The sequence below is a fragment of the Stegostoma tigrinum genome, chromosome 45 (assembly GCF_030684315.1).
Source record: "Stegostoma tigrinum isolate sSteTig4 chromosome 45, sSteTig4.hap1, whole genome shotgun sequence".
In the NCBI taxonomy this organism is placed as follows: Eukaryota; Metazoa; Chordata; class Chondrichthyes; order Orectolobiformes; family Stegostomatidae; genus Stegostoma; species Stegostoma tigrinum.
The window spans coordinates 705,020-722,882 of NC_081398.1; the positions used below are offsets into that span (position 1 = coordinate 705,020).

At 53.7% G+C, this 17,863-nt stretch overlaps 1 protein-coding gene across 1 annotated transcript in view; it reads left to right on the forward strand.

Moving 5' to 3' along the window:
• The first annotated feature begins 2,060 nt into the window (after window positions 1-2,060).
• The window catches only part of LOC125448637 (kinesin-like protein KIF1C), a 54,653-nt gene continuing 38,850 nt past the window's right edge, over window positions 2,061-17,863 (forward strand). Inside the window, 5 exon segments of the mRNA XM_059642565.1 lie at window positions 2,061-2,127; window positions 4,407-4,531; window positions 13,185-13,463; window positions 13,592-13,771; window positions 14,935-15,082. Coding sequence (XP_059498548.1) covers window positions 2,061-2,127; window positions 4,407-4,531; window positions 13,185-13,463; window positions 13,592-13,771; window positions 14,935-15,082 — 799 coding nt within the window.

Below are 17,863 nucleotides of genomic sequence, written 5' to 3' on the forward strand. Positions count from 1 at the left end.
TCCGGGTGCTCCAGTTTCCTCCCACAGTCCAAAGATGTGCGGGTTACGGTGGATTGGCCGTGCTAAATTGTTCCATAGTGCCCAGGGATGTGTGGGTTAGGGTGGGTTGGCCGTGCTAAATTGTCCCATAGTGTCCAGGGGTGTGTGGGTTAGGGTGGATTGGCCGTGCTAAATTGTCCCGTTGTGCCCAGGGATGTGCGGGTTAGGGTGGATTGGCCGTGCTAAATTGTCCCGTAGTGCCCAGGGATGTGTGGGTTAGGGTGGACAGGCCGTGCTAAATTGTCCCATAGTGTCCAGGGATGTGCGGGTTAGGGTGAGTTGGCCGTGCTAAATTGTCCCATAGTGCCCAGGGATGTGCGGGTTAGGGTGGGTTGGCTGTGCTAAATTGTCCCATAGTGCCCAGGGATGTGTGGGTTAGGGTGGACAGGCCGTGCTAAATTGTCCCGTAGTTCCCAGGGATGTGCGGGTTAGGGTGGATTGGCCGTGCTAAATTGTCCCATAGTGCTCAGGGATGTGTGGGTTAGGGTGGATTGGCCGTGCTAAATTGTCTCATAGTGCCGAGGGATGTGTGGGTTAGGGTGGGTTGGCCGTGCTAAATTGTCCCATAGTGCCCAGGGATGTGCGGGTTAGGGTGGACAGGCCGTGCTAAATTGTCCCATAGTGCCCAGGGATGTGTGGGTTAGGGTGGACAGGCCGTGCTAAATTGTCCCATAGTGCCCAGGGATGTGCGGGTTAGGGTGGACAGGCCGTGCTAAATTGTCCCATAGTGCCCAGGGATGTGTGGGTTAGGGTGGACAGGCCGTGCTAAATTGTCCCGTAGTGCCCAGGGATGTGTGGGTTAGGGTGGACAGGCCGTGCTAAATTGTCCCATAGTGCCCAGGGATGTGTGGGTTAGGGTGGACAGGCCGTGCTAAATTGTCCCATAGTGCCCAGGGATGTGCGGGTTAGGGTGGGATTGGCCGTGCTAAATTGTCCCATAGTGCCCAGGGATGTGCGGGTTAGGGTGGGTTGGCCGTGCTAAATTGTCCCGTAGTGCCCAGGGATGTGTGGGTTAGGGTGGACAGGCCGTGCTAAATTGTCCCATAGTGCCCAGGGATGTGCGGGTTAGGGTGGGTTGGCTGTGCTAAATTGTCCCATAGTGCCCAGGGATGTGCAGGTTAGGGTGGATTGGCCGTGCTAAATTGTCCCATAGTGCCCAGGGATGTGCGGGTTAGGGTGGGTTGGCCGTGTTAAATTGTCCCATAGTGCCAGGGATGTGCGGTTTAGGGTGGGTTGGCTGTGCTAAATTGTCCCATAGTGCCCAGGGATGTGTGGGTTAGGGTGGGTTGGCCGTGCTAAATTGTCCCGTAGTGTCCAGGGATGTGTGGGTTAGGGTGGGTTGGCCGTGCTAAATTGTCCCATAGTGCACAGGGATGTGTGGGTTAGGGTGGGTTGGCCATGGGAGATGCAGTGTTACAGGGATCGGGTGTGGGATTGGGGTAAATGCTCTTGTTGGTGCGGGTTGGTGTAGACTCGATGGGCTGAATGGCCTGTTTGCACACTGTGGGGATAGTGGGACTGGTGAAGGGAGAGGAACAGGGTTCCGTACTGTGTGAGTTTGTGGTGCTGTGCCTGAACAGAATATTCCCGTGGGGTGGGGGGGAGGCTGTTGGACAGACAGTCTCCCCATCCCACCCCACCCCACCCCCCCCCCGGAGCGGGCTGATCAGCCGCAGGAGGCGGCACAGGGCGCTGTGCTGGGGTGAGCCTGTCCCTTTAAGGATCCGGCCGGATTCCCCGAAACTCTCCCACGTCACCGGAGCTAATGGCGACCGGTGTGTGAGAGGGCGATCAGCTGGGATCTGGGAGATCGAGTGGATTCCCGGTGGTAGATCCCCCCCAGCTCCCACCCACCTCTTTGTGTGTGCCCCCCCCCCACCCCCCGGGCCCCGGTATCTCACCCCTCCCCCCGCCGACATTCCCGGGAAAGTTCGTGGTGGCTCCGGGAAAGTTTGGGAAAAGTTTTGTGTCCGGGGCCCGGGGGAACAGCAAGATCCCACAGAGCGGCTCCCGGCAGCGGCATGGCCCGGGGCTCCGCTCCTCACCGGCCCGCAGGCAGCTCCTCACTGGCGGGGGGGCAACGCCAGGGTGAGTCCGGGCGGGGGTAGAGAGGGTGGGGTGGAGGGTGGGCATCTGGGGGGTACAGAGGGTGGGGTGAAGGGTGGGCATCTGGGGGGTACAGAGGGTGGGGTGAAGGGTGGGCATCTTGGGGGTAGAGAGGGTGGGGTGAAGGGTGGGCATCTGGGGGTACAGAGGGTGGGGTGGAGGGTGGGCATCTGGGGGGTAGAGAGGGTGGGGTGAAGGGTGGGCATCTGGGGGTACAGAGGGTGGGGTGAAGGGTGGGCATCTGGGGGTACAGAGGGTGGGGTGAAGGGTGGGCATCTTGGGGGTACAGAGGGTGGGGTGAAGGGTGGGCATCTGGGGGGTAGAGAGGGTGGGGTGAAGGGTGGGCATCTGGGGGTACAGAGGGTGGGGTGGAGGGTGGGCATCTGGGGGTACAGAGGGTGGGGTGAAGGGTGGGCATCTGGGGGTACAGAGGGTGGGGTGAAGGGTGGGCATCTGGGGGGTACAGAGGGTGGGGTGAAGGGTGGGCATCTGGGGGGTACAGAAGGTGGGGTGAAGGGTGGGCATCTGGGGGGTACAGAAGGTGGGGTGAAGGGTGGGCATCTGGGGGGTACAGAAGGTGGGGTGAAGGGTGGGCATCTGGGGGGTACAGAAGGTGGGGTGAAGGGTGGGCATCTGGGGGGTACAGAGGGTGGGGTGAAGGGTGGGCATCTGGGGGCTACAGAGGGTGGGGTGAAGGGTGGGCATCTTGGGGGTACAGAGAGTGGGCGTCTGGGGGGTAGAGAGGGTGGGTGTCGGGGGTTAGAGAGGATGAGGTGGAGGGTGGGCATCTGGGGAGTAGAGAGGGTGGGGTGGAGGGTAGGCATCTGGGGGGTAGAGAGGGTGGGTGTCGGGGGTTAGAGAGGATGGGGTGGAGGGTGGGCATCTGGGGAGTAGAGAGGGTGGGGTGGAGGGTGGGCATGGGGGGTAGAGAGGGTGGGGTGGAGGGTGGGCATGGGGGGTAGAGAGGGTGGGGTGGAGGGTGGGCATGGGGGGTAAAGAGGGTGGGGTGGAAGGTGGGCATCTGGGGGGTAGAGAGGGTGGGATTGGGGGGGTAGCGGGTAGACAGGGTGGCAGGGAGGGTGGGCATTGGGGTGGGTAGTGGGTAGACAGGGTGGGCATCGGGGATAGAGAGGGTGGGAGGTGGTCTTCGGGGGGGATAGAGAGGGTGGGGGTTGGGCATTAGGGGATAGAGAGGATGGGGGCGTGGGGTGGGCATCAGGTGTTGGTGAGGGTTGGCATTGGGGGTATAGAGAGGCTTGGCTGGGTGGGGTTTGTGGGTAAGAGAGGGTGTGGGTATGGTGTGTAGTGAGTGTTGGGGGTGTGGGTATCGTGGGGTTAGAGAGGGTGGGGTGGAGGGTGGGCATTAGGGGTTAGAGAGGCTGGGGGGGGGGCCAGGTGGGGATCGGGGATAAGGGAGGGTGGGTATGGGGCGGGCAGAGTGTTGGGGGTGTCGGTATCACGGGGGTAGAGAGGGTGGGAATCGGGGGTAAGAGAGGGTGGGTATGGGGCGAGTAGATAGTGTTGAGGGGTGTGGGTATCGGGGTGTAGAGCGGGTTGTGGGAGTGGGTGTCAGTGGGGGTAGAGGGAGATCGGGAGAGACGGAGGCAATGAGCAAAAGGGAGGAGAGGGTGCATGGGGAGGGGGGAGGGGAGTGGGGAGTGGGGCGTAGGGGCAATGGGAAGAGAGTGAGGGGGAAACGAGGGAGAGGAGGGAGGGAAGAATGCGAGAGGGGGATGAGAGGGAATGACGTGGGAGGGGCTGAGGGTGAGGGAAAGTGGGCGAGGGGTGGAGGGGGAAAGCTGGGGGATGAGAGAAAGTGGGAGGGAGGGACCAAGGGAGGGATGGGTGAAGGGGGAATGAATGAAGTAGGGAACGTGTCAGAGGAGGAGTGAAGGTGAGGAACAGGACGTGGGACAGGGACATAAGTTGAAAGAGAGAGGGAATGAAATAAACAGAAAGAGAGGTAGGACAGAGACTGAGTTGGGGGGTGATGAGAAGTTGTGGGAGGGATAAACATGGAGGTGGGTTCGGATGGGGTGGCACGGCTGAATGGCCTGCCATGGTGAACCGAGCCTGTCAGGAATCTGTGTGGCTGCTTTCAGCCTCGGCTCCGGCAGAATCTCGTGTTTGATTCATGAAACACGGGCCGGGTGCCAGGTTTTAATCTCCACCCAGTTCCAGCAAACTCTTCCAGCATGGGCCTGGTGGGAGAGAGAGGCCTCGGCTGTTTACAGTTCAATGTCCAATTCAACCTCAAATAGCCACAGCTCCTGACAAACTGATCAGTTTGTGCAGCTTTATGTTCGGGATCAGTATTGGTGGATCAGACCACCTGTCCTGGGAGAGTTTGATGGAGACTGTGTCGAGGGAGCTGTACTTTCAGTTTGTAAGGTCAGAAAGAGTTTTAGTCTGAATCTAACTCCGTGCTGTCCCTGTCCTGGGAGTGTTTGATGGGGGACAGTGTAGAGGGAGCTTTACTTTGTATCTAACCCTGTGCTGCCCCTGTCCTGTGAGTGTTTAATAGGGGACAGTGTAGAGGGAGCATTATTCTGTGTCTAATCCCATGCTGTCCCTGTCCCTGGGAGTGCTTAAATCTTTGATCCTGGGATGTGGGCATCACTGGCTGAGCCGCAAATCAATGCCAATCCCCAAATTCTCTGGCACAAACGGAAGTGAGTAGCTTTCTTGAACAACTGCAGACCATGTGGTGTGAGGACTGTCAGGGAGGGAGTTGCAGGATTCTGACTCTGAAACACTGACGGAACGGGGATATATTTCCAAGTCAGGATGGGGAGGGGCTCGGAGGGGAACGTGCAGGGGCTGGTGTTCCCATGTACCTGCTGGCCCTTGTCCTTCTGGATGGAAGTGGGTCGTGGGTTTGGAAGGTGCTGCCTGAGGGTCTTTGGTGAGTTTCTGCAGAGCATCCTGTAGATGGTACACACTGCTGCGACTGAGCGTCGGTCGGGGGGAGGGAGTGGGATGTTTGTGGATGTGGTGCCAATCGAGCGGGGGCTGCTTTGTCCTGGATGGTGTTGAGCTTCCTGAGTGTTGTTGGGGCTGCCCCCATCCAGGGCAAATGGGGAGTATTCCCTCACCCTCCTGCCTTGTGCCTTGTGGATGGTGGGACAGGCTTTGGGTGGGGAGTCAGGAGGGGAGTTACTCGCTGCAGGATTCCCAGCCTCTGACCTGCTCTTGTAGCTGCTGTGTTTATGTGGTGGGTCCAGTTGAGTTTCTGGTCAACAATAACCCCCAGGATGTTGATGGTGGGGGGGGGTTCAGTGATGGTAACACCATTGAATGTCAAGGGGCAGTGGTCAGATTGTCTCTTATTGGTGATGGTTACAGCCTGGGATTTGTGTGGGGTGGATGTCACTTGTCACTTGTCACTCCAAGCCTGGATATTTTCTGGCGCTCGTTGCATTCGTCTTGAAGCAGTTCAGTATCTGAGGAGTCACGAATGGTGTTGAACATCATGAACATTCCCACTTCTGACCTAATGATGGAGGGAAGGTCATTGATGAAGCAGCTGAGGATGGTTGGGCCTAGGACACTACCCTGAGGAGCTCCTGCAGAGATATCCTGGAGCTGAGATGACTGACCTCCCACAGCCACGACCATCTTCCTGTGTGCCAGGTCTGACTCCAACCAGTTTGGAGAGTGTTCCCCTGATACCCAGTGACTCCACTTTTGCTAGAACTCCTCGATGCCACACCTGGTTGAATGCAGCCTTGAATATCAAGGACTACCACTTTCCCTCCCCCCTGGGATTTAGCTCTTTTGCCCATGTTTGAACCGAGGCTGTAATGAGGTCAGGAGCTGAGTGGCCCTGGTGGGACCCAAACTGGGTGTCACTGAGCAGGTTATTGCTGAGCAGGTGCTGCTTGGTATCAATGTTACTGACACCTTCCATCACTTTACTGATGGTCCAGAGGATACTGATGGGGTGGGAATTGTCCCAGTTGGATTTATCCTGCTTTTTATGTACAGGGCATGCTTAGACAAGTTTCCACATTGTCAGGTAGATACCGGTGTTGTAACTGGACTGGGACAGCTTGGGCGGGGGGGGGGGGGGGGGGGGGGGGGCGCAGTAAGTTCTGGAGCACAAGCCTTCAGTGCTATTGCTGGGATGTTGTCAGGGCCCACAGCCTTTGCAGTATCCACTATCTCCAACCTTTTCCCGATATCACGTGGAGTGAATCGAACTGGCTGAAGACTGGTATCTGTAACACTGGGGACCTCTGGAGGAGGCCGAGATGGATCATCAACTCGGCACTTCTGGCTGAAGATTGCTGCGAAAGCTTCAGCCTTACCTTTTGCACTGATGAAATGGAATGGGGGGATTTGTGAAGCCCCCTCTCTGCTCTTTATTTGATTTTCCACCACCATTCGCAACGGGATGTGGTGGATACTCTGTCACAATCTTAGGAACTCAATGATTACTTCTCGGAAGGCCATTCAGAGAGCTGCTAGTCTATGCTGGCCCTGTGAAGGTGCAACTCTCTGAGTCCCACTCACCTGCCTACTTCCAACATTCCTGCTCATTTCCCCTTTCCAGGTACCAATCCACATGCCTCCACCACACTCCCAGGCTGTGCATTCCAGATCCCAGTCTCTCCCTGAGGGAACACATTTTTACTCTTGTTGCTTCTTTTCCCAATCGCTACCTTCAGGCTCTGCCTCTGCTTCTTGACTTTTCCACCAATTAGAGTGGCTTCTCCCTGTTTAGTCAGCCCAGACCTCCTCGTGATATCACCAAGTCCTCAATCAAATTTCCTTCCCACTATTGACTCTCGCTCAGAGGTGCACGCTCTCGCTCACACGCTGCCTCAGTCTGTTAAGGTAATCCCTATCCCTGGAATTATTCGCATAAATCTCATCTGCTTCTGGGTGTCCAGTGTACTCACATCCTTCCTGCCTCGGGGGCATGCCATTAAGCTAAGAGGGGAAAAGGGAGACGGAGGTATGAGGGGCAAGTTTTTTTATACAGACCGTTAGGATTCTGGAATGTGTTGCCAGGGATAGTGGCTGAGGCAGGTATGATAGGGGTGTTTAAGGGGCTTTTAGATTAGCACATGAATATGCAAGGAATGGAGGGATATGGATCAAGGGTAGGCAGGAGGGGTTTCATTTAGCATCATGTTCGGTGCAACACTGGGCCATCCTGTGCTCTACACTTCTGTCTCCTAGCGAGTTTTGAGAAGATTTGTAGCTCAGGTTGAGGTTCTGGATGTGAGTTTGCTCGCTGAGCTGGAAGGTTTGTTCCCAGACGTTTCGTCACCATTCTAGGTAACATCATCAGTGAGCCTCCGACGAAGCGCTGGTGTTATGTCCGGCTTTCTATTTATCTGTTTAGGTTTCCTTGGGTTGGTGTGTCATTTCTTGCAGTGATGTCATTTCCTGTTCTTTTTCTCAGGGGGTGGTAGATGGGCTCCAAATCAATGTGTTTGTTGATGGAGTTCCGGTTGGAATGCCATGCTTCTAGGAATTCTCGTGCGTGTCTCTGTTTGGCTTGTCCTGGGATGGATGTGTTGTCCCAATCAAAGTGGTGTCCTTCCTCATCTGTATGTATGGGACAACACATCCATCCTAGGACAAGCCAAACAGAGACACGCACGAGAATTCCTAGAAGCATGGCATTCCAACCGGAACTCTATCAACAAACACATTGATTTGGAGCCCATCTACCATCCCCTGAGAAAAAGAACAGGAAACAACATCACCAGCCCAAGGAAACCTAAACAGATAAATAGAAAGCCGGACATAACACCAGTGCTTCGTCGGAGGTTCACTGATGATGTTACCGAGATTGGTGACGAAACGTCTGAAAACGAACCTTCCAGCTCAGCGAGCAAACTCACATCCAGAACTTCTGTGTCCTGTGTAGTGTGTGTTCTGGGATCTGGCTGTTTCCTAATGCATGCTCATCATTGCTGTGTCACCAAACCCCTTTTCAAGCTGTACCCGGTTTTGTATTCGCTGTCTGGCCAAACTGCACCTGTCCGTCCATTCCACTAACACCCCCCACAGTCCCCAGTCCCCTTTTTTTATTTTGTAAACTATGAGGAGACCAGCGTAGACCAATGTTTGGAAATTTGCCAGTCACCCTGGCTTTCCACCCTATATACCCAAGCTGCAGGCTGTGTTGTAAATGTTGGAAAGGAAGGGGTTCAAACACTGATCCCTGTGGAGGTTAGACCTTGTCCAAACTTCACTCCAGGCTAGAAAATAAAACAGTTCTCCGCTGTTCTGTTTCCTGTCCCTAAGCTGGTTTCATATCCAATTTGTGCTTTTTAGCCCATGAGGTCAAACTTTGCAACAAATCTATCAGGTGCCTTCTGGAAGTCCATATACATCACATCAACAACATTGCCCTGATCAACCCTGTCGGCTCCCTCTTCAAAAAACATTGCTTTGTTTGTTAAACATAACTTTCCCTTCAAAAAGCCCATGCTGCCCGCCCTCGTCTAAGATGCACATGTCCATGTGGCGGTTAATTTTGTTCCAGATCGTTGTGTCTTGCAGCTTCTCAGTCACCGAAACGAAAACAGAAGTTGCCGCGAAAGCTCAACGGGTCTGGCAGCATCTGTGAAGAGAAATGAGATTCCTTGGAACGGTCACTGGACCAGAAACATTAACTCTGACATTTTTCTTCACAGATGCTGCCAGACTGCTGAGCTTTTCCAGCAGCTTCTGCTTTTGCTCCTCATTTACAGCATCTGCAGTTCTTCTGATTCTCAATCACTGAAGTTGGCCTGGCTAGTCTGTAATGGCTGGCCTTATCTTTAAAGCATGTTTAAAAACAAGGGTGTAATATTTGAAGTTCATTTGTCACTGCTCCCGAATCTCTGGAGGACTGAAGGATTATGGTCAGTGCCTGTGCGGTTTTGCTTCTCACTATCCTTAGTCTCACCCAATCCTGATGCTTTGTCAAGTTTAAATAACTCTATAACTCATCCTTTCTTTCCACTGAACTGTATAGAAGGCTTTGGATACCCCTGTATCTTTGCTGGCAGTTCCTTCTCCTACAATCCCCACATTAGTTCTTTGAGGATGTGACTAGAAAAGTTGATGAGGGTCGAGCTGTGGATGTGGTGTATATGGAATTCAGCAAGGCATTTGATAAGGTTCCCCATGGTAGGCTCATTCAGAAGGTCAGGAGGAATGGGATACAGGGGAACTTAGCTGCCTGGATACAGAATTGGCTGGCCAACAGAAGACAGCGAGTTGACTGAGCTCGGACTCTTTTCATTGTAGAAGGAAAATATTCTGCCTGGAAGTCAGTGGTGAGTGGGGTTCCACAGGGCTCTGTCCTTGGGCCTCTACTGTTTGTAACTTTTATTAATGGCTTGGATGAGGGGATTGAAGGATGGGTCAGCAAGTTTGCAGACGACATGAAGGTTGGAGGTGTCGTTGACAGTATAGAGGGCTGTTGTAGGCTGTAGCGGGACATTGACAGGATGCAGAGATGGGCTGAGAGGTGGCAGATGGAGTTCAACCTGGATAAATGCGAGATGATGCATTTTGGAAGGTCGAATTTGAAAGCTGAGTACAGGATTAAGGATAGGATTCTTGGCAGCGTGGAGGAACAGAGGGATCTTGGTGTGCAGATACATAGATCCCTTAAAATGGCCACCCAAGTGGACAGGGTTGTTAAGAAAGCGTATGGTGTTTTGGATTTCATTAACAGGGGGATTGAGTTTAAGAGCCGTGAGATCTTGTTGCAGCTCTATAAAACTTTGGTTAGACCGCACTTGGAATACTGCGTCCAGTTCTGGTCGCCCTATTATAGGAAAGATGTGGATGCTTTGGAGAGGGTTCAGAGGAGGTTTACCAGGATGCTGCCTGGACTGGAGGGCTTATCTTATGAAGAGAGGTTGACTGAGCTCGGACTCTTTTCATTGGAGAAAAGGAGGAGGAGAGGGGACCTAATTGAGGTATACAAGATAATGAGAGGCATAGATAGAGTTGATAGCCAGAGACTATTTCCCAGGGCAGAAATGGCTAACACGAGGGGTCATAGTTTTAAGCTGGTTGGAGGAAAGTATAGAGGGGATGTCAGAGGCAGGTTCTTTACACAGAGAGTTGTGAGAGCATGGAATGCGTTGCCAGCAGCAGTTGTGGACGTGTCACTGGGGACATTTAAGAGACTGCTGGACATGCATATGGTCACAGAAATTTGAAGGTGCTATATGAGGATCAATGGTCGGCTCAACATCGTGGGCTGAAGGGCCTGTTCTGTGCTATATTGTTCTATGTTCTATGTTCTATTGTGGAAGCAGGCCATTTGGCCCATCAAGTCCACACTGACCATCTTAAGAGCATCTTGCCCAGTCCAACCCTCCTACCCGATCCCTGTAACCCTGCATTTCCCCCGGATCAACCCACCCTAACCCGCACATCCCTGGGCACTACGGGACAATTTAGCACGGCCAATCCACCCTAACCCGCACATCCCTGGGCACTATGGGACAATTTAGCACGGCCAATCCACCCTAAGCCGCACGTCCCTGGGCACTATGGGACAATTTATCACGGCCAGTCCACCCTAACCTGCACATCCCTGGGCACTACGGGACAATTTAGCACGACCTGTCCACCCTAACCCGCACATCCCTGGGCACTATGGAACAATTTAGCGCAGCCAATCCACCCTAACCCACACATCCCTGGGCACTACGGGACAATTTCCCACGGCCAATCCCACCCTAACCCGCACATCCCTGGGCACTACGGGACAATTTAGCGCGGCCAATCCACCCTAACCCGCACATCCCTGGGCACTATGGGACAATTTAGCACGGCCAATGCACCCTAACCCACACATCCCTGGGCACTACGGGACAATTTAGCTCGGCCAATCCACCCTAACCTGCACATCCCTGGGCACTACGGGACAATTTAGCACGGCCTGTCCACCCTAACCCGCACACCCCTGGGCACTATGGGACAATTTAGCACGGCCAACCCACCCTAACCCGCACATCCCTGGGCACTATGGGGCAATTTAGCACGGCCAATCCACACTAACCCGCACATCCCTGGGCACTACGGGACAATTTAGCACGGCCAACCCACCCTAACCTGCACATCCCTGGGCACTATGGGACAATTTAGCACGGCCAACCCACCCTAACCCGCACATCCCTGAGCACTATGGGACAATTTAGCACGGCCAACCCACCCTAACCTGCACATCCCTGGGCACTATGGGACAATTTAGCACGGCCAACCCACCCTAACCCGCACATCCCTGGGCACTACGGGACAATTTAGCACGGCCAATCCACCCTAACCCGCACATCCCTGGGCGCTATGGGAAAAGTTAGCACGGTCAATCCACCCTAACCTGCACATCCCTGGGCGCTATGGGAAAAGTTAGCACGGCCAACCCACCCTAACCCGCACATCCCTGGGCACTATGGGGCAATTTAGCACGGCCAATCCACACTAACCCGCACATCCCTGGGCACTACGGGACAATTTAGCACGGCCAACCCACCCTAACCTGCACATCCCTGGGCACTATGGGACAATTTAGCACGGCCAACCCACCCTAACCCGCACATCCCTGGGCACTATGGGACAATTTAGCACGGCCAACCCACCCTAACCTGCACATCCCTGGGCACTATGGGACAATTTAGCACGGCCAACCCACCCTAACCCGCACATCCCTGGGCACTACGGGACAATTTAGCACGGCCAATCCACCCTAACCCGCACATCCCTGGGCGCTATGGGAAAAGTTAGCACGGTCAATCCACCCTAACCTGCACATCCCTGGGCGCTATGGGAAAAGTTAGCACGGTCAATCCACCCTAACCTGCACATCCCTGGGCGCTATGGGAAAAGTTAGCACGGTGAATCCACCCTAACCTGCACATCCCTGGGCGCTATGGGAAAAGTTAGCATGGTCAATCCACCCTAACTCGCACATCCCTGGGCACTACGGGACAATTTAGCACGGCCTACCCACCCTAACCCGCACATCCCTGGGCGCTATGGGAAAAGTTAGCACGGTCAATCCACCCTAACCCGCACATTTTTGGACTGAGGGAGGAAACCCACGCAAACACAGGGAGAATGTGCAAACTCCAGACAGGCAGTCCCCTGAGGGTGGAATCAAACCCGGGTCCTTGGCACCGGGAGCAGCAGTGCCAACCACTGAGCCACTGTGCCGTCCACCTTCGGTTCCTTTTCAATTCCCTTCTGAACTCTCTACATTCAGCCTAGTTCTCCATTATGTTTCCCACTGACATCGGTCAGACCAGCGCTTTTATTCATCGTTGTAATTTTAATTTATTTCATCATCCAGAGCTCTGGATTGGTTTGCCCTACCTCGACTGTAAATGAGTTAGCTCTTTAAAGTTATTCTAGCCATTGTAAACACAGTTAGCCAAGTGGTTCTGATAGAGCATGAGGTCTCTGATTGGGGCTGTGAATCAGGAAGACCTGGCTGACAGGCAGAAACAGGAGTGTCAGAGGTTGTGCTCAGTCTCAGAGCTGGATCAGTGTCCAGGACTCTCCGTGTGTAAATGAAGGATGACTTTGTGATGGGATACCGCCTCTGTGTGGAGTTTTTTAGAGGCAGTGAGAGAGGGATAGCTCCAGCAGAGTTGGTAATGAGGGGAAGGCAGGTTAAACCTGGCTGCCCTGGACCCGGAGCAGGGAGTTAGGGATAGCAGCCGGAGCACCCAATAGCCTCTGCACCTGGCACTTTGGGGAATGCAGAGCAGAAACACACCCAGATAGAGAAGGAAGGGTGGGTGGGTTGTATTTGGACTTGGGAAGTTTCACCAATACCTTTACAGAGGTGCGTTTGTAAAAAAAAAATGGACCACAAACCCCTGCCAGTCCTGCTCAGAGGACAAAGCCGTCCTGCCCTGAGTTCAGGCTGGATTCAGAGGGTGGTCTGCTGCTGACTGTGTATAGTTACAAGGGGGTGAAGTAGGGGACACGGGTGCATGGAGCTACGTCCCGGGGGGTACTGCCACTGCAAGAGTCTGTAATGGTTTTACATTTCATGGACACGCTTCCAGTCGCCTCTGATAATATCAGACTTTGGACTCCAAAAGATCCAGTCGTTACCGAAGCAGCTGGTGGTGACGGCGGACACCAAAGGACCATCACACCCAGAACTGAATCCTTTTCCGACCCAGAGCGACCAGCTCACTGTAGAGGACGGCGTATCGTTAGGGGGAGCAAGAGTGATTGTCCCGAGCGAAGGTTGGCACCAGATACTGGCTGAACTCCGCCAGGGGGTCACTCAGGGGTTTTCAAGATGCCAGCGAGATGTTATGCCCAGTGGCCAGGACTGGGTGCAGATATGGGTGCCCAGAATGCCAACCAGGACAAAAATTACCACCAGCATCTCCCCCCAACATTCACGGGAATGGTTGGGCAAACCCTGGACCCAGATACACACCAACTATGCTTGTCCTTTCAGGGGCTCAGTGTTCATAGCTGCCCTCTCCAGGTCGCTGCATGTGCATTCGTCAGCAACAGAAAAAAACTGCGCACACCTTTTGCAATACATGGGCTCCCAGAAGTAATATTCACCGATAATGGGCCATCACTTATCAGCAGAGAGTTTGGGCATTTCCTAAAGCCGAGCGGCACTCAGCATGTAAGGACCGATCCATACCATTGGTTGACTAATAGTCTGGCAGAAGGAGCTGGCCAGACCTTGATGGCAGGCTTAAACAATCAGTCCTACAGCTTCACTCCGTCCCAAACTGTCCCAGTTCCTGTTTGATTATCGGACCACTCCTGCCACAATTACAGGGATAGCTCCAGCAGCATTGCTAATGGGGAGAAGACTCCACACCTGGTTAAATCTGATCTTCCTGGACCTGGGCTGGAGGGTGAAATAGCATCAGGAAGGCTAACACCGGACAAAAGACTCTGCTAAGCATCAAGTGGGAGTTTACTTCAGGATGAAGTGTGGTGTAGGAGCTACAGGAATGGCCCTGCATGTGTAAAAGGTTATATTGGTGCATGGTCAGGACCAGGGCCATATAGAGTTCAGGTCAGTGCAATGGTCTGTACGGAAGCTGCAAACGGTGTGAGAACAATCCGTGCCTGGCTCCCCAGCGGGCTTTCTGGAAGCCTTCGGTTCCCCTGCTCCATCAAGCGTTGAAGGTACCTTGGAATCTGAGATGGACATCGCAGATATCACCACCTCCAAAGCCTTTTTCTGCCTGGAGGAGAGAATGGGTTTCTTCTAAGATGCTGTGATTGCAGGAAGCAAGTTACTGTGTGTTGGGTCTAGGCCCGAAACTTCAGCTTTCCTGCTCCTCTGATGCTGCTCGGCCTGCTGTGTCCATCCACCTCTACACCTTGTTATCTCTGTGCATTGTACGCCACATGTATCTGAGGAACGTGACGGGGTGCTAAAGCAATGCAGGAGGAGCTACAAAAGAAACTGGTGTATGCCGTTGGACTTGGGGTGGGTGTAGTGATTGTAACGAGGTCAGGCCGGTGGACCTCACACAATATGAGATCTCTGGGGCTGTGAATCTGCTGCAATTAGCGAGCCCTGGCTGACGGATATAAACAGGAGCGTCAGAGGTCCTGTTGACTTTTAGAGCTGGCTCTGAGGGAGCTGGGTCAGTATTAAGGACTCTCCACGTGTAAATAAACAGCAACGTGGCGACAGGATACTGGCCCCTGTGGAGTTATCTCCATTAGATTTCCATCCAAGTTGACAGGCTCGGTTCCTCCGGGCTGAGCTCAGCTGCTCATGCAGCGCATTCTGTTACGTCCACACGGCCTCTGCGTCTTTCCCAGGACCCCGTGTTTTTCCTCCTCCACTACCACACCACTCCACCCCTGGTAGCGGCTTCGGGAGACAAGCCAGACCCCTGTTGGCCAGCGCCCAGTATTGAAGGAGCCACAAGACCCGTGCAGAGTGACCACCTCTCCAGCTGGTGGGGATGTGGGTGGTGGATGTGGATGTGATGGTGGTGGAAGACCCTTTGGGGTGGCAATATCTGATGGCCGCAACTGGAGGGGAGAGAAAGCTACAGAGGGGAAAGATAAACTCAGGGAGCTGTTGCAGTGTCAGTAACGTTTCTGATATTAATTTATTCATCATCTTAGCATTTATTTAATTTATTGAGTAATTTATTCTGGAGTGGCAGCAGAATGTGCTGACTTTATCAGCTTTTCACTGTACAGAGGTACAAGTGAGAATATTCAATAAATCTCAGTTTAACATTAGATTTATTCCAGTTTGGGCAGAGCTCCATATTCTGGACAAACTATTCCTCCTCTCTGCAATCACCCTGAACCTTCTGATACAGGATTCTTTCTAATCAGCCTGTTCAGAGAGAGGTTACCACATATCTCTGGAGTAGGTGCGACTTGAACCTAGGCCTCCTGCCCGAGGGTTAGGGACGCTGCCGCGGTGCCAGAGGAGCAGTTACGAGGATTATGAAGTTGCCTGTCTCACTGCCATAAACCAAGCCTGGCAATTCTCTGGGAACATGCTGCTGGAGAATCTTTTTTTAAAAAAAATCCACATGTGGGATGTGGGAGCCACTGGCTGGGCCCAGCATTTATTGCCCACTCCACCACACCCCCCCCCCACCCCCCCCCACCACCGTGAGAAGGTGGAGGTGAGCTGCCTTCTTGAACCACTGCAGTCCGTGTGCTGTGGGTAGACCCCAGTGTCATTAGGGAGGGAATTCCAGGGATCCTGATCTGGCGACTGTGAAGGAACAGGGATATGTTTCCATGTCAGGATGGGGAGGGGCTCGGAGGGGAACTTGCAGGGGGGTGATGTTCCCATGTACCTGCTGCCCCTTGTCCTTCTGGATGGAAGTGGGTCGTGGGTTTGGAAGGTGCTGTCTGAGGGTCTTTGGTGAGTTTCTGCAGCGCATCCTGTAGATGGTACACACTGCTGTGACTGAGCATTGGTGGGGGGAGGGAGTGGGATGTTTGTGGATGTGGTGCCAGTCGAGCGGGGGCTGCTTTGTCCTGGATGGTGTCGAGCTTCCTGAGTGTTGTTGGAGCTGCCCCCATCCAGGGCAAGTGGGGAGTATTCCCTCACCCTCCTGCCTTGTGCCTTGTAGATGGTGGGACAGGCTTTGGGGGGGGGAGTCAGGAGGGGAGTTACTCGCTGCAGGATTCCCAGCCTCTGACCTGCTCTTGTAGCCGCTGTGTTTATGTGGTGAGTCCAGTTGAGTTTCTGGTCAATGGTAACCCCCAGGATATTGATGGTGGGGGGGGGGGTTCAGTGATGGTAACACCATTGAATGTCAAGGGGCAGTGGTCAGATTGTCTCTTATTGGTGATGGTTACAGCCTGGGATTTGTGTGGGGTGGATGTCACTTGTCACTTGTCACTCCAAGCCTGGATATTGTCCAGATCTTGTTGCATTTGAACTTGGAATTCTTCAGTATCCGAGGAGTCACGTATGGAGCTGAATATTGTGCAATCATCGGCGAACATTCCCACTTCTGACCTAACAATGGAGGGAAGGTCATTGATGAAGCAGCTGAGGACGGTTGGGCCTAGGACACTGCCCTGAGGAGCTCCTGCAGAGATGTCCTGGAGCTGGGATGACTGACATCCCACAGCCACAACCATCTTCCTATGTGTCAGGTCTGACTAACCACCAGACCATTTGCCCCCGATAGCCAATGATTCCAGTTTTGCCAGCGCTCCTCGATGCCACACCTGGTCGAATGCAGCCTTGAATATCAAGGACTGTCACTTTCCCTCCCGTCTGGGATTCAGCTCTTTTGCCCATGTTTGAACTGAGGCTGTAATGAGGTCAGGAGCTGGGTGGCCCTGGTGGGACCCAAACTGGGTGTCACTGAGCAGGTTATTGCTGAGCAGGAGCTGCTTGGTATCAATGTTACTGACACCTTCCAGCACTTTACTGATGGTCCAGAGGAGACTGATGGGGCGGGAATGAGCCGGCTTGAATATATCCTGCCTTTTATGTACAGGGCATATTTGGGAAAATTTTCTGATTGTGCTTTGGAAACTTCTGTCCTGTGTCGTGTTTGTGCTAACCCTATCCTGGCCTGTAAACTAACACCCCTAGCTCTTGGCCCCCTCCTCTGAATTCCCTGCAGATTCGTTCCTCTACATTCATTCCACGAGATTACACCAGGCAGTGTTCCACTTTTTCCATTGCCGAGCTCCTGCTGAATTGGTTCTGTCCCTGGTCCCTCCAGGACACCTTTCTTCGGCACTGCTGGCTCTCCCCCTGTCCTTCCTTGAAAAACAAACCTGACCAGCTGATATCCTGGAATATTAGACACTCAGTTTCCCACCCCCCCCCCCCCCCCCGCCACTTCCTTGAGCCAGGTCTCCACCTTCCTACATTGGAAAACAAGGTCTGTAACTCTCTAATTGCCATCCTGTAACATCCCCCCCGAGCCATTTCATACATTCCCCTTTGCAACATCACCACTTCAGACTGTTAGCTTTCCCGGTGTTCTCACACTTTGTACTTCCTCTGAGACTTCTACCTTCTGGAAAGCTCCTTTCAATCCTCCCTACTCGCCCTGGACCAAGCTTTGCAGGTCTCTCGCTCGCTCTGCCTCTCTCTCCTTCCCCCACCCGACCTCCAGAGCCATCCTGACCATCCGCATGCCGCTCACAGCTGTTTCTCCCACTCTCCGTAACCTCCTGCTGCGGTCTCAGCCTGTGGGGTAAGGTGCCAACCACCAGGCTGGGTACCTCATGACTCTTCGAGCTGCTA